Here is a 17,155-nt window from a genome sequence, read left to right on the forward strand (position 1 = left end):
CGTACATTGGGCTCTTACAGAAAATGTCATGGGGTGGAGAATATATTGTCCGGGGGTAGCGAAAAATCATCAAAATTTGCCTTGTCCGGTGGTAATTTGGGTTGTCCGGGGGGGTTCAACAAATGTTTGTCCGGGGGTACAACCCGTTGTCCGGGGGGCCAAAAGTCACTTTGTCCGGGGGGTAAATCACTGGTAATTGTTATATCCTCCACCCCCCATATTCAAATTTTTTCTGGAAGAGCCCATTTTAAGTTATGAAGAGAACGAGTCCGTTGGAGGGTGTCCAGTAGCGTAGACAGGAGTGAAGAATAATCTGCGTAGGAGAGCAACGTTTTAATGACAAAGCGATTACCTATTCGTGGTATAAACACATTATTACGGTGTCGTTAAATCTGCTCTCCTAAGCAAATGTTCCTTCACCCCTGTGTACGCTACAGATGTCAGCAACCTAGTTATTATCACGAGTAATAATTCGTTGAAGATAATGATATCCCATACGTCACTCTTGGTCACTTACGACCAATAAACTGTTTAAAAGTAATGTCAGAAAATATTGCAATGGCACTGATTTGAAATGTTGGGGTTAGATTGACTTATCTATCTTCTACTCAGCCATAAGAACTATCATAAATTAAAATTCGAAACTTCAGAGGACATCTACGAATTTCTTGAACTTATTTTCAGATTAAATCATTTATCGAAAGGTGATGGTGTAACCCTAGTTTAGGCATAACCTTAATTAATTTTTATTGGCAAAATCAAAAAAAAGAACGCGTTTAAACTTAAACCAGTGTAGTCCTTGAACCAAACCTAATAGGTATAGAATTAAGGAGACAAAAATTATTAAAAGTTAATCAAGCTATTCCCAAAATCAATCAATATTTAATATTTACAACTTTGACAAAAAAATAATTTAACATAAAAAATAAAATATAATTATCATTTTAACCAAAATAATATAGCATAGAAAGTAAAACTTGTCCTAGACTAGCTTACTCATCTTTATTATTGTACGCGATAAGGGCGAAATGATTTTGTGGTTTTTCAGCCTTATGAGAATCGAGAAAGGTGTGTGCGACTACTTCATGCTCGCGTCCGAATGAAGTTCTGAAAAAAGAAAGATATTTTTTATGTAACAACTGCAAGTTTCCAATTTTTGAAGTCTTCAGATGTTCTTAAGTTTTAAAAATGTTCTTAAAATGTTCTCATTTTCACTACTCTGTCATGATTTTTCTGCAATTTTCTAAGAAATCGGGTGTTTTAGCTGGTTTTAGAGTCCACAAATGCTTAAATTGTTCTTAACTTTTTCTTAATATTTCAGTCATCGAAGCCTTATGTTCTTGTATAGTTTGTTCTTATAAATAAAAACGTGTACTTAATTATACACTTGTAGTTCCATTACCCGGGAAAAAAAGAACGATTTAAAATTTCAAATAAAAAAATTACTAATAACCTGTCATTAAAACAATAAAGTAATTATCTGAATAAAGGCGGAAGACCTGATTATCAAATGACTTACTAAAACAGCAACCGTAAACAGGTAAAAACTTTTTATTATCTTATCGTAAAAAAAACAAAGAAGGAAACTAAATAATAACAAGAATAAAAATGGAAAATCTACAGATCAAAGTTTGAAACTCGTTCCCAAACCTCTGAGTTCACTTTTTTACGATTTTGAGAGAGCTTCTAGCACCATGACAAAGCAAAAACAATATGGATAAAATTGAACATGCACTTAATTAAAGCCTGTCTCAAAAGTATGTGGACACTTTAGTTTTTAAACATTTTCTCAGCACACATTCATGTTATGTTAGAAAGTTATATACCGTTGGAAAGATATTTCCACAGGGGATAATCTAATGATGAAGATTTTCAAAAACTTGAAAAATGAAGATTTTTTCTACTGTTTCAAAAATGACATAAAATGTTTAATACTTGTATCTAGCTGATTTCAAATCTGTATTCAGATATTTCGTATCTTTCTTAGATAAAAAGTTACAGCACTGTGAAGTTGGTCACTTTTGCCGTTTTTGGTCTACTTTAAAGGGAAGTAACTTTTTATTCAAGCAAAGTAGCCGCATACTCTACCACTGCACTACAGTCGCACTAGCACTGTGACAAAACAAAAACTTGTTATGTATATGGATAAAACTAAACATATCCAATTACAAAGAGACAGCCAGGTTAGAAAAAAAAGAAGGTAGTACGGTTTTGCCCATTTCAGATTAGCTTTCATGTCAGACATACCAAACGCCGACTTGTATTCACAGGGCTGAGTACGAGATAATTCACATTGAAAAACTGATAACTTTAATTATCTAATCTCCTCCAACACAGAAATCCGACGAGATTTCTCTTTCAACTAATTTAAGCGAAGATAATGATATTCTTTTCCGCCCTCCGCCCTTCCTCCTCATCATATCACGTTTTGCAGGTCGTGTGGGTGTAAATAAATAATGATAATATAATGAGAAAGATGACCTCATTACTTTATATTGGCTTGCCAGCCTTTTTGATGTATAAACTTTTGGCATTCACTTGCTATTTTCCTCTAAAAAGAATAATTCTTGACCAGGAAATTTGCACAAACATCTCTTATAAGTTAGTGAGTATAAGTCTGCGGCCGCAGTCGAAGTGAAGACTCAGACTGCTTTTTCATAAATCACTTCTGTTTAGAGGTTTTCCAGGGATTGTCTGAGCCCTAGTCTAGAAACAAAAAAATCATACAATACAAAGAAAACTTGGAAAACATACCTAAATCCAAATTCTGGAAGAGCGCACAATCGTTGGTTTGTTTTACAATGGTTGATCATCACTTTTTGATTAGCCTGAAATAATATAGAGAGCTTAGATATAGTCAAACATGCGCAAGGTGCTGGGTTCAACTTCAGTAGTTTCAAATTATTCAATCATAGCAAAACAAGCAAAAACTCATAAGCTGGTGCCCAAGCCCCAAAATCAAATTTCGGAAAATGAAAACTCGTCCGCAGATATTCACCCAAGAAACAAGTGTGCCAAATTTCAGCCACATTCGACTATTTTTGAAGTCTCCAAGCTGCCACAAAATTTTGGGACATACACACTAGGGAAGTGGTTCTTTTATATAAAGGCGTGCTCTCGAAAACCCTTACCCCAGATAGCTTTATTGGGTTGGGTTCTAGTTTACTAAGGTGGAATGACGTCAAATTTTTCTTTGCTTTAACAAACTTAAAATATAGAAACTTGACGTCATTCAATCATGTTAAAGTCAAACCCAGTTCTTTTATTCATGATGCACCATTGCAATGTCTGACATTACATCACAGACCCAATAGCTGATTGGTTGTAAGTGACTTAAAATCAGTCAATACGTCACTTGCAACCAATCAACTGTTGGGTCCGTAGAAGACATCGTAATGGTGCATATCATGAATAGTGTAAGGGCTGGTAGACGTGTATAAAAAATGAAGAAAGTGATCTTACAGAGACAGGTGTTCCTTCAGTCTCCAAACGTTGCTGTGGATCGTAGTGAAGAATCTCCCTAAAAAACATAAATAAAATCCGATTATTATCCATATAACGGTCATTAAGTAAGCCATTAAAGATTCGAACGGCGGGCGCTATTGAATGGTTCTATGACTCAAATAGTCATACCCGCGCTGAGAAAACTAAGGCGTCGCGCTTCAGAGGGCTGAAATATCATTAACCGCCCTGGTTATAGGGCGATAACGTCATTTGCAGCCCGCTCGGAACTTTATCGAAGTCGTTGCATTGAAGCGAAAAGATTAAACTAACGTCAGAAAAAAACACTTTTTGGTCATTTGCGGCCCGCTCGCAAGGGTACTCAAAACTTGTTAAAGTCATTCCATTGAAGCGAAAAGACTTGGGTGACGCTAGAAAAAAACATTGTTTGAATGTCTGATATGGATAATAATAGTAATAGCGTTAAGTTTTCGTTCGTTGTTGTCATTAATTCTGCCCTTGCAGTTTGATTATTAGCCCTCTAGTGCCATTTATGACACTCTCGGGCTAATAATCAAACTGCGCGGGCAGAAAATAACAACAACGACCTCAAACTGAACGCTATTGTTATATTATAAAACCTTGCTTTACCCAATATAATTATATGATATGAACCTTTACATTGGGAATCAGTCCTTTAAAGAAGTCTGAATTCGGAGGAATTTCTCTGAAAAGGATAATAAAGTCCGAAGATAAACCCATTTTTTCCTCAATCAGAATATGCTATGTGTCTTCTCCAAGTATAAGAATTAGCCCTTTTTAAATATACCGAGGGGTTATTTTGCTAAGAATCACTTTAACAATATCTGTTAAGAAATTTTCATCGTTACTGTATTACATTACTTGGAATCCTTAAAAGCATATACAATTTGATGAAAAACACAGTTATAAGGGCACCGTCCCTAGCAAAAAGAGCAAGACTTCAGGCGATATATCATGACTAGTATTATAAAAACTTTCTGCTGCAAACAAAAGGGGAGGAATGCAAACGCTAATTTTGTGCGAGTTGATCTAGTCTACACAATATACAGATCCAGGCTTTTAGACCTTACTCTTGGTCTATAGGCACTGCTATAGGCGACCACTAGTAACCCCCACCGGGAATTGCTTATCAATAGGTTTAAAACATAAATAGACAACTTTCACAAAAGATGTTTATCAATAGAGATTTCAAATAAAAGAATGTTTAAAACACAGCTGATTGGCTTAGAGTTCGAAACTCTTTATTGTTTCATTAAAACCTCACTGCGCATGCGATGTATCCGAAGAGTTTGAATATTCAAAACAAGAGCAGTGCTCATATCCCGAAGAGTATGAGTTTTAAGGCCGGTCTCCACTTGCGCGCGCTTCAATCGCACTTTTTCAAGCAAAGCTTCCACGCTATTGGTCAAAAGAAAAATGAAGCAACTCCATTGGCGCGATCTGACGTAACGGTTGAAAAAAGTTGAAATGTGTTCAACTTTTCTTTCCAGCGCGCTTCATTTTTATGACGTTATCTTTTTCCCAAGCAAAGGATTGAAGCCCAAAAAGTGCGATTGAAGCGCGCGCAAGTGGAGACCGGCCTTTACGCTCGAAACGAAGAAAGATATGACGTAGCCTAGAGTTGATCTTACCATTGTGAGAGGTAGGAGTAGTCTGTAGTCAAACAAACTTCTTGAAGACGAGATTTTTTTGCATTTTTCATAAAAGTTGCTGTGTCACTTGTAAGTTTCAACTGAAAAAGAAGTAAATAATTTATAGTGTTTGTTCATTTGAATGGAATATGAATTACCTGGATTTCCAATTTAAACTGTAAATTGCCACATTCCCTAATAAGGCTCAAAACATTAACAATGCCATCTCTTGCTTCATATCTAGGTTGAGTTTGGATCCTAACTTAAGAATATCTTAAGAATATTTTTAGGATGATGTTCCCCAAAAAAGTTAAGAATATCCATGATGAAAAATGGAAAAACACCATTCTTATAAAAAAAAGCGTGTACCTCTCAAAGTTTTTTTGCCTAAAATCATTGTCTTTATAGTATGATATATCTTTTGCTGTGATAATCTCTCGTCAGTGAAAATTTCTAAAGAATCTGTAGCATTAAAGAGATGAATAATGACAAGAAACTTACAGAACCTCCAAATCCAGTTAGAGTTGAGATTAAAAACTTTTGGCCATAATTCAAATGATCACCATCTTGGTTATTGCCATCAATACTGTGAAAAGGAAAAGAGAAGCTTTTTCTAAATTACAACTCTCTTCATTTTAAGATCTGGACATTTTTATCTGTTTTTCAGATTAAACAATCAAACCTAAAACAAGTCTTGCATATTATATAATAGAGCCAATAAAATATTTTTGTAACAAGTTCTCCTAAGTTTAATCTAGTTCAAACCATAATTCTAGATATAATATCGTTTTCCATAATATCATTGTGTATTAGAACGGTTAAACATTGGTCTGTGTAATAAATTGCATTAAGTTCAAAATTTAATTAAGGAAACTGGATAAATTATTTTTATCGAAAATTTTACCTTGTCACAACAAACACATTCCTATTGCATGGTTGTAAAATAGCCGAAGATGAAACACCACAAGGTTGTACTTGTTCAGCTTCAAATAAATGGCTGTCTGCCATGTTGATTGCCAAATTTTCTTGTAATGATAAATTGAATAAACATATCTGATCTCCAAATCGAATTTTTCCATCTTCGTGCTCAGTTAATTGTACCTGAGTAGAAGAAGTTAAGAGGTCAAGGCCTACCTTGAAGTATTATAACTTACTGTCCCTGAAAATTCAATAGCTTCACAATGCTTTACAAAAGGGATATGGTGAATATTGGCCATAGCCAAAAATTAAAATCATTTACTTAAAATATCATTACATTAAATATCGCTTTGTTTTGAAGGATGTGTGTTCTAAGTGGCTTCTCTACAAAAAAACATTTCAAACACATGAAGCAATATTGAGATGAGAGTATGATGAGAAATTAAAAATTGATATAAAATCCAGAGACTATAATCAAGAATGAAGTTCAAACAAACAAAAAAAATAATTACATTTTAGGCTGCAATTAAAAAAATGTTGGTTTGTCGTCATCCGACTGACCCTAACTCGAAACCTGCCGACCCAATAAAAATTATTGTCAATTTTAAAGAAGATTTTTTTTTTTTTCAAATCAGAACGTCTATTTTGTATGTTTCGTCCAATTTGAAGCTAATAAAAATCGTAAATTACCTTCTAGCTCTTCGATTTCATTTCAATATCAATAAACAATATTATCCAAATGTAAGCTAAACTTTCATAAATCCTCAAAATAAAATCTTTTTCCGACCGATCGACCGACAGACCGACCTCCAAAACCTAGGATCGGGTGACGGCAAACCAACATTTTTTTAAGTCCAGCCTTATTGAAAGAAAATTGAACATTATCCTCCTCTACACATTTAAATTGTGGGACATCTACTACGGACATAATAAACTGAAAAAACTTACTGGTTGCAAAAGTTTAGAAGATAAATTCTTTGTTTTGTGTATCATCAATTCTCCATTCTCCTTTTTCTCTAGAAAGTCTTTCAAAAGATCCTAAAAAAATGAAGAGAATTAAAATCATGTTAAAGAAAATGTATGGCGTGCCAAGAGGGTTTTTAATACCAACTTTTTTTTCTTCTTCGAATTAGAGAAATATTCGAATTACAGAGAGTATTTTTGTAATATTACAAAATGTCACCCTCAAGGTATCATAAGATTTATTTTGGATTATTCTTAATATTACATCGATTTTCCACCCTGATATTCTTATAGGGACTATTCTTATAAAACAAACGTGCATAGTGTGCAAGGGGGTTCCAGGTCCCACCTGAAAATTCAGGTCCCACCTTATCCTAAAATTCCCACCTTCAGCCCAGACTCCCAGATCCCAGCTAAAAATAAAAAAAATATACTAATTCGAGGAACAAAACAAAATTTCTTTACCTTAATATGAAGATGCAATATATTGTTCGTCAATACACGATTATGATTGTTAAAAATAAGAGCAAGAATATTTCTTGCGTATTGTTCACATTATGTAAGTCTAGTTTTTATCATTATTTTACTGTGGTAATTATTCGTATATGTATAGTTCCATTTCTTACATTTTGGTGCTTCTCAAAATACCTTATTACACACTACTCATGTTATTAATGCGAATTGCTTACCTCGCGTTAATTACAAATGTTTAAACAAAATTCGAGCCGTGGTTATTTTCGAAAACCCTGCCTTTCGCGTTAATAAATTCTCGCACTCATTTTAACCGCGTACTTTTACTTGACTAGTTATATAAGTGTAATAAGGTAAGCAAAAGTAAAAAAAATCATTCTTAAAGATATTTATTCACACATCAAATGACCTGTAATAATAAAAAGAAAGGTTTAGCATGGTAAAAAATTATTTATGAAATATATAAAGAAAATATATCATAGAATCTGAAAATAAGAAATTTTACTTTAACTTTTTCCAAAACACCCAAAGTCCCACCTAAAGAAATTAACTCCCACCTTAACTTGTTTCTCCCACCTAAAACCTGGAAAACCCCAAATCCCACCTGAAAATTTTCGACCCAAATCAACAAAACCCCCCCCCCCCACTATTCTGGGGGGGGGGGTGCACACTATGACGTGTGTAAAAAAAAACTGAAGGGGATTTTTAAGTAAGGATTTATTTAATAAGAAAATCTTTTTTCTATGAAAAATTCTGAGAAAGCTAACTCTAAAACTTACTTGTGAAAAAAAACCCGAGTTAATTTTAACTCGAAGATCTTTTTATGAAAATGATCAAGTTACAGTTGAGGGCATTATAAGTCATAATTATAGCTAACTCAAAAATTCCTAACTCAAAAATTGTTAACTCAAAGTTTTCTAGCTCAACAATTCTGGGCCTCGTTAAAAATATTGGTAGCAAAAAAAAAAGTTGGTATTAAGAAAAAAGTTGGCATTGAAAAAAAAAGTTGGTATCGAAAATAAAGTTGGTATTAAAAATCCTTTTTAGAGCGTCATAGGAATGATCAACTTTCTTTCTGTTTTTTTTCTGACACAGGTTAAAAGATCCACTAAGATATTTTTCATACTTTCATTTATATTCATGATATTCATGACTTAATGTTTTCTACGGAAATATCCCAGTTTTAGCCAGTAGTGGCAAATTTAAACTATAGACAAAAATTGTATAAAATTTGCCACCACTGGCAAAAAGCGGGGGAATTTCCGTAGAAAACATAATGTCATGAATATCATGAATTATACTACTGTAATTAAACTGATCACTATATTTTAAGCATCCAACCTAAATTTTTAATTTGAAACCTATATTTATGGAATTATATTTAAGATTATTTTTATCTAAATAGAGCGCACCATAAAAAAGTTTCTCTTTTTCTAGAGATTCTAAGAATTTCAAAAGCATTAGTTCTTTTCACATTTTAGTTTGAAAGAAGAAAGATATTAAATTTGGTTTGTTAGATCAAACGTTATAATAAGAAAACATTAAAACTTGACTTACAATTTTCAATTATAGCAATCACCTTTTGTATGATTATGAATATTATTTGTTAGTAAGTGTAGTAAGTAGGACATGTTCATAAAACATAGGGCGAAAGTTTACACATTGAAAAATGGCTTTTTAACATTTTTATCAATAACTTGGTAAGTATTGCAGTAATCTTGCTGAAAATTGGTGAAAATGACGATAATGATGTAACAAAAAGGACTGCATCAAAAAATTTCAAAAATATACTCCTCAAACAAGGAAAATGATAAAATTGTAACTTTGTTACTAAATTATCAATTATTAAGGTTCTAATGGATTATTTACAATTCTGTAAAAACAAAGATAATTTTGAAGCATTGGTAATGTGGCAGTAGCTTTAGGCAAGTAATGTAACACCCTTCCTGAAAAGATATGGGATCAAAAGTAACTGTTACTTATTTATCAGGAATTTATTTGATTATTGGAAAATAAACCAATGTTTCAGTTTTATCGATGATTTGACTTGCAATTTAAACTTATTGCAATCAGTAGACCCAAACCATTTCCTTGAAATTAGTGATAAAAATGTACAAAATTAAAATTTCAAACTGTTACAGTTTTATCATAAAACCATTTTCAGCAGTTTTGAAAAGCTAGAAACACTCCTGAGTTACATTTTTATCATCTGTGAAAGTTTCATAGTAAAATATGCATTACTTCCAGAGATATTATGTATTTATCATTTTGGGAAAATTTCCAGTTGTTACATTTTTATCATTTTTCTTGCCTGACTTTGGGAGCTAATATCTTAAGCCTCGCTTATTATTTAGAAATCTAACCTGGACAGTTACAAAATATCATCTATTTACAATTGAAAAACCAAAGTCTTTTGTCTTGAAAAGAATGAGAGATAAATCAGTAACAAATTAAAAATCTATGGTGCAAAGTGTAAACTTTCGCCCTATGTTTTATGAACATGTCCAGTAAACACATGAGTTTTAGAACTTAAGTGTTGAAAGGGTTTAAAATCTTCATCAAAGTCGTTTTAATTTGTTTTTACCAAAAATTTTCTTCACAGTTATGGTTCCAGACTGGTTAAAATTAATGTAAAGATAAATTTATCTCAAAACCAATATTTGTGCAATTACATGCTTATCAATAATTGAATGGGTGCTACATCCTCAACTAGTCTATCATTCATTTAAAAAAACTTTATTTGTATCCGATCGCTTCGTTGAAACTGGAAAGCCTTGGACTATCTTACTCAAAATTTATTGTAGAAAATGATTGGGTTAAAAAGTTTTGCCCGTTTGACCATGTATTCACCTGACAAATCACCAGAAGTATTCACCAGAAAAATCTGAACCCTCTAATCTGCTCAAGCAATCTCAACCAGGGCGGATCATAAGCATACAATTGCACACCAGTATAAATTTTAACAATCTAATTGCGGGCTTACAGCCTTGGGAGTCAAGCGTGCAATTAAGAGGATTTCTCAGACTATTTTAGCAAGCGATAACACTAAGATTCTTCCTGATCCTGTGCAACGTCCTATAAAGTATTAGAATTAGGGTTTTATTTTTGTAATACCGTGAGTGGTCCTAAATCCGACAGCCCTGCCTAAATCCGACCCCCCAAATAACTGCTATGAAAAAAAATTCTATGTTTACAAACATTCCCAGTCTGGAAATTGCGGCTTGTGCGCCATATATCTCTGGGGTAGATTTGAGCTTTGAGATCTGCTGCCTCCAACTTTTCCCAGTTAAGTTGGTGCAGCTCCGGCGTAACATTCCCCTCCTTTCCAGACTGGAAACATTCCCTCTCCAAGTTGAACAATAAACTAAACTCTCGAAACAAAACATCTAACAAGATAACTAAAATGTCAAGATGTCAATTAATGTGATAAAAAAGTGTGAGTTGTAAAAATAATTACCTCTATTATTCTGAATCCGTTGCTCGTGTTAAAAACCTTAACAATTTTGTAATAAAAAATTATGTTTTGTATTATAAGAAGCAATTAATGTTTTGGTTCAATTGGTTCAGTGTATCAAATCTCTCAGTTTAGTTGACACTTTGGTATCTTCATTGTGTCACAGCGTAAGGTTTGTTTTTATTTTAGTTTGTATCTTTGAAAGACCCCATCAGATTTAGGCAGGGCTGTTGGATTTAGGACCACTCACGGTACGTAGCAGATAATTTATGAACCAAACGGCTGGAGAAATATAATATGCGGAACTGAAGTCAAATAGCAATATCACCCCAACAACTATTATGCAAGATAAGAGTTTTTGTCTGAAATTTTGAGTCTGGATACCTAGGCTACATACATAAACTTAATGATGGTATATATTAGGATTCTCCTGGTGCTCTGGAGGAAACGTTCGGAGCAAAAAGTGCCGTTTTTTTTGTGCTCCGGAACAACGGAAGGACATGATTAACACAGCGCGAGCGCTATATCGTAGTTATATCGCAGAAGATATCTTGCTCCGAAGCGCTCCGGAGCAGACCAATCGTCCAAAATCGTGTTCCGGAGCATGGTAGTAAAATGAAGCCTCATGCTTTTTAATTTTTTCGATATTTTGACCAGTGATGCTTTCGTAATACTGTATAGGACATTGTATATATGTTCATTAAAAACGTCAAATTTTCAAGGTTTTTGTGACATTTTTAAGTCATGTTATAAAATTATCCATAACTTTTTAATAACTATATGATATGGAAAATCAACCTAAATGATGGTTAAGTAGATAGACAGGAGGTGGATAATCTTGTGACAGTTTTTCTATACTCTTTACCTAAGTCAGGTAACGATTGAAAGAAGCTTGCCAAGCTTTGGATAATGATGTAACATCTAAATTTTTCAAATTTTTGGATAATGGTACCCAGAACTTAATATTCCTTTGACATGGGGTACTGGAACCTTTTGCAATCAATTTTTTTAAGGGGTTTTCGGCCATATAATTGTCAAGAAATATTGTTACAAGAGCTACCGGATAACGCTGTAACATGGGTCAAAGCTTGAAGACAGAGGGTTAAGTTATCCATTTTTTGGCAATAAATGTCATACATGTTGTTAAAATAAGGATACCAATTTTTCATCATTAAAACAAGTGTATGGTTTCTAATGTTTATTTCAAGTATACTTCATTGTCTTGGATAACATTGTAACATCAAAACAAGGTCATTTTCAAGATCCTTCCAAAGGGCCTATTAATTGATGGCGAACATCAAAATCTATTAATATGTTTATTACTTCATATTTAAACCTGATACCTTGTCTCAGGACAGGTGATGAGTTATAAGTTTTAATACAAACTATAGACAAGACCTTGGAATTGATATAATTGACAATAAATGGATAATTTGTAACAAAATTTTAGAAACACTGATTTTTTCTGATTTCTCGGTCTTTATGATTCGATGATTATCCAAAATGAGAAAATAACTATAAAATATAGACCTTAGAGTGGATAAAATATTATGGAGTTTCTACTATATGCCATATATAGTTTCATATAATATATCTTTAATAAGTTCAATAAAGAGTTATTTTCGATTTTAAGGCTGTGTTAAGAGCACTGCTACTTGTTACAAGTTATCCAAGTACTGTCTATTAACTAAGGATGAAGTATACTTACATAAGCTGACTGATATTTCTTTACTCCATTGCTTTAAAACCAATGCAATAAAGTAAAATATAGATGCCTATATCCTTGCGTGGTCACATATTGTACTTTGTTACAATATTATCCATAGAGCGTGAAATAATGAATTTCTGATCAAAACAGAGAATTTAACATTAAATTGATGATAATGGTTGTACTATATTCAATTTTTAGCTCTTAGTAATGTAGACAGGCAGCTGATGACATCAAAAAAAGTGAATCAGTGAAAATTCGAGGGACAAATATTGAGTACTTATTTAGAAATCTTTATAGTTTAGAGAGTCAGAAAAATTTTTACCGGACGTGTCCGAGAATAATTTATAAATTGATGACGTCACAAGCAAAAGTGAAAAATTGATACTGCAAAATTTCAAAGTTTTACATACGATTCGAAGCGTTTTTTGATGTAGATTTCAAATCACATCAATTTTAATAAGTAAAAAATTGAATATGAAAAGTTATTGAGGTCCCTAGCTCTTCTATGACGTCATTTTTGAAAAAATGCCTCATTTTATAAGGAATTACGATCTCAATTTTCTCGAGTTAGGCTGAGAAATCAAATATACCCGTTTTATTGTCTTCTATATAGTTTTTGCCGAGCTTTCGAATGGTGTAAATTGTTTTTCGATTTGATGACATTGAAATTTGACATTTTTAGGGGGTGAGAAGGTCATGATTGACCAAAATCACATGTCAAATTTAAGTCATAACTTTTGAAATCTAAATTTTTACCTATTGAGACTGATGTGATTTAGAATCTAGAGCGAAAAATGCGTCGAATGGTATATATATCATTATTATATGCTGAAATCAAATTTTCACTTTTGGTGGTGACGTCATCATTTGACAAATTACTACCGGACATGTCCGTTAAATAAATTTTCGAACGCCGAGTAAAATTTTTAGGATCAGTAGATATATGGGAACAAGAAAAATCAACTCTACGTTTGTCTGGAAGTCGTCCAGATTTTAGATGTCGTCAGCTGCCTGTCTAATGTTCATAACTTATTTTATCAACATTCACCTATTTAACACATGTGTTACTTCATTATCCAATATATAGTTTTTAACCCTTTGTGTAATCTCTTGCGAATAACAACAGTTGCTAGGCAACATCTTATTCTTCAGTATAGAATAGGTTGGGTTTTGAAAAAGTCAAAATTTTTATTGCCTGCTTGCTGTGGATAAAAAAGTTATATTATTATCCAGATCTTGTTATATAATGAAAACCTCAATATTTTGACCATACAACAAGCTTTTAAGAGACATTGTTACGGAATTATCCACAAAATTTCATTACTTAGATCCCACAAAATCATGACTTATTAACAAAAAAGTGATTTTTACCATTTTTTAAGGTGTCACAAAACTTGACGTTTTTAATGAACATGTCCTGTATAGAGGGGGTGCCCAGTGCACGAACGGCAAACTTATTTTTCACTTTTCTCACTTACTTTTGGTTTTTACATAAATCCTTTTTGACCATCTCGTAAACAAGCTTGAAGTCCTTCTTTAGTTTGTCTTCACTTTATTTGAAAGCTTCTCCTTGGAATAATAAGTCGTTAAAGCGAGCGCTATTCGAACCCAGTCCGCGAACGAGGAACCAGTTCGCGAACGATCTTTTGAAAGAAAAAATTAGAGCTCTGCTCGCAGGTAATACTTTAACTTTCTTCCGAGATGATACAGGGGTATTTGAACTTTTCAAAACCACGCGCTTTTTCACTAAAAAAGCGTCTTTTTTATAAGAACTTTCATGTTTTACACTAACCTGTTTATTTTTGTAAATATTTTCTTGTCGTCCATTTTTTTGTTTTCCTTTTCAAGTTTTGCTCATCGAAAAGCGCGGCAATGTAATGTCTTCTTTTTTAATTGAGATCGCCAGCGCTTTCGAATGTTTTGACGTTGCAATGTCTTCATTTTGAATATGGTGTTCGGATCGTTCGCGGATTGGAACCTTTTTTATATCAACTACTGGTGATATGTTTCTATTGATTTTGAATCAATGAGCTAACATGTTTCAATGAAATTTTGTGTGATGGAAGATAAAAGGTTTTTAAAAGAGGAAAGTCATTTTCAGAACTCTTCTTGCGCAAATTTTCTTCTAAAAAACATTTTCTCTCGCAATCAGCCATATTTACAAAAATCCCGAATTTCGTGATTTTTTTACTTGGCCTCGTTCAAAATCGGTTTGGTGTTGTTCTAGTGCTCCGTTTATTTTAATTTTTGGAGAGATTGCAAGGAATAGTTTGAGGATTCCGCTGCACAAAGAAAGTTTTATAGAAGTTTGTTTTTGGTTGTTTTTTTCAAGTTCAAAGACGCTCGTTCGTGCACTGGGGCTGTTCGTACACTGGCGAACTGACTCTAATGTGACAAATCAATTAAGACTGTAAGTAAGTATTTTATTAAAACATCTGCATATTGACCATGTTTAAACAATTTTTTTGAACGTGTTAAAAATCACTTTCTACGGAAATTCTGGAGAGAAAAATAGTGCTTTTTTAGCTGCTCCGGGAAAACTCTGGTGTCCAGAAGTTTCCAGAGCGCCGGGAGGGTCCTTACCGTGAGAGTGGGTAACTTGCATCAGTGAAGAAGGCTAACATGCATAGCCCTCAAATGAATGACCTGTCTGGTCATTAAAATACAACGTTAATCAAAACAAAAATGGTAGAGTAGAGCTGCGCAAGCGGAGCTGAATATAGTCTATTTAAATTACCAGCCAAGTGTCATGCAGGTCATTCATTCATTTGAGAGGGCTATCTGGCTATGCATGTTATAGCCTCCACTGATGCAAGTTACCCACTCACACGGTACATATCCCAAACCAGTTGATATGTGATTTGATGTAGGACCATGGTTGAAAATTTAACATTTTGTTAGAGAGGGCTGAGCCATTTTATTGTATTGACAGATTCGATTGGATAAAAAAAACAAAATTGAAAATGCAAATGGACATAAAATAAAGGGTCATAAAGGTCTTGTCTCACCTCCTCCAAACATAGGTCTTCATTCCAATTACCAACTCGAACAGATGGATTGTATGTTCGAACACTCATTATTAATCTATTCTATCGTTGAAACTGGTAACTCTTTGAATTGAGAATAATTCATTAATAAAAAAAAAATTAGCAGCTCACTGCTTTTCCGCCATTATTTGTTTACAATATTTCCTACTTCACTGAGACCAGGAAAATAATTACAGCTGAATCAGTTAGGGTGATATTTGTGTTGCCGAGGAAAGATATAAAAGATTACGTCATAATTTAGAATGTTTCAAAATGGTACCCAAGCTGCGCAGATAGCATGTGCGAGGAATTTTGACTGTATGAGATGACACTGAGGTGATTGTACTTTTTTCTCTGACGTTTTTGCCATTTTTGAAGATCCAATCGACTGAATTTCAAATATAATTTTTTTTGAATATTTGATGAATAGTAATATATACATTAAGTTGAGTAAACGATAGTCCGAAAATCTGCCGTCGCGTCGGGTGACCTTTTTTTAAAGAGGCAGAGAATAATTATGTACTCCATGATACAGCCATGTGCATAATTTTAAAAATATGCACGATACAGTAATTATGCATGGCTGTATCATTATTTTTATGCTGGAGTACATAATTATTCAATATGGCTGCCTCTTTAAAAAAAGGTCTATTCGGAGTGAGGCAGTAATTACTTTTGGCTGACTGGCGTAAGGAGTGTGTGGGATATAAAGTAAGATATTAGCGTCAAAGCTTTTCAAGAAGAGAGGAGCACTGCCATTCTAACGCCCGATTTCATTACGCCAGGTTTAAATGCACCCATTTCGGATGACCTCCCTTGATGACAATCATATAACGACGTACAGTAGAGTGTGAATATAAAGCGCTTTTAATTCATTAATCCCTAATCCCATTGATTCCTAAAATATGGCTCATGATGGTCATGATTCATTTAACTTTATACATTTCTTTGTTTGAAGTACCAGCAATTCAAGCTCTTTTTCTACAAATTTTGAGCAACTTTTAGGCATGAGAAGATCAAAATGTCAGGGTTTTCTGGGGCTTCGCCCCCTGAACCCCCACCAGGGCTTTTAAATTTGGCTAGAGTTTGAATGTCATGTAATTTCAACTTCTTAGGTTATTGGTTCCACAATAAAGATGCTCTAAAGGATAAACCGTAAATACCTCGAAGGTATAGCGAGTAGCTTCAGGGAGAGTTAAGAGTTTTGTGGATCTTAGTTTGTATGTTTTATTTGATAAATTTCTGCCATGATTCTTGGACTCAAACCTTTGATTGATTTAAAAACTTCCACCATCAAATATTGTAAATTTTGGATGTGGATTTTTACAGTATTTGAGGGGTTTAATAAAACTCCATAGTCTAAAGAAAAGTTTGAATGTACCACACACAAAGCCAGTTTATGCACTCTGTTTTTTTCATCGTTGGATGCTCTTGAGGAAAATATCCAAATGAGGGGGCAATATTTAAGATGACAAAGGATGTATGAGTTACAGAGTGT

The 17,155-nt window shown here is 33.5% G+C and overlaps 1 protein-coding gene across 1 annotated transcript; it reads right to left on the minus strand.

Moving 5' to 3' along the window:
• Positions 1 to 940: 940 nt before the first annotated feature.
• On the minus strand, positions 941 to 15,806 carry LOC136814128 (cilia- and flagella-associated protein 161-like). The gene is made up of 8 exons (XM_067070638.1): positions 15,640 to 15,806; positions 6,981 to 7,070; positions 6,019 to 6,215; positions 5,616 to 5,700; positions 5,115 to 5,215; positions 3,463 to 3,520; positions 2,755 to 2,828; positions 941 to 1,107 (listed from the first exon to the last, which is right to left on the minus strand). The coding sequence occupies exons 1-8, from the start codon at positions 15,706 to 15,708 to the stop codon at positions 993 to 995; spliced, it is 789 nt and encodes a 262-aa protein (XP_066926739.1). The 5' UTR covers positions 15,709 to 15,806; the 3' UTR covers positions 941 to 992.
• Between the last annotated feature and the right edge of the window lie 1,349 nt (positions 15,807 to 17,155).

This window comes from Clytia hemisphaerica, unplaced genomic scaffold (genome assembly GCF_902728285.1).
Source record: "Clytia hemisphaerica strain Z4C2 unplaced genomic scaffold, Clytia hemisphaerica genome assembly, whole genome shotgun sequence".
Lineage (NCBI taxonomy): Eukaryota > Metazoa > Cnidaria > Hydrozoa > Leptothecata > Clytiidae > Clytia > Clytia hemisphaerica.

What these genes read in the sequence shown, in the direction of transcription:
- LOC136814128 (XM_067070638.1), bottom strand. Translation starts at nt 15,708, where the DNA reads ATGAGTGTTCGAACATACAATCCATCTGTTCGAGTTGGTAATTGGAAT. An exon ending in AAGACCTATGTTTGGAGGAG is followed by an intron (nt 7,071 to 15,639) that starts GTGAGACAAGAC and finishes TCATTTTTTTAG; the next exon opens with GATCTTTTGAAAGACTTTCT. An exon ending in CTTCCAGAATTTGGATTTAG is followed by an intron (nt 1,108 to 2,754) that starts GTATGTTTTCCA and finishes TTCTTTTTTCAG; the next exon opens with AACTTCATTCGGACGCGAGC.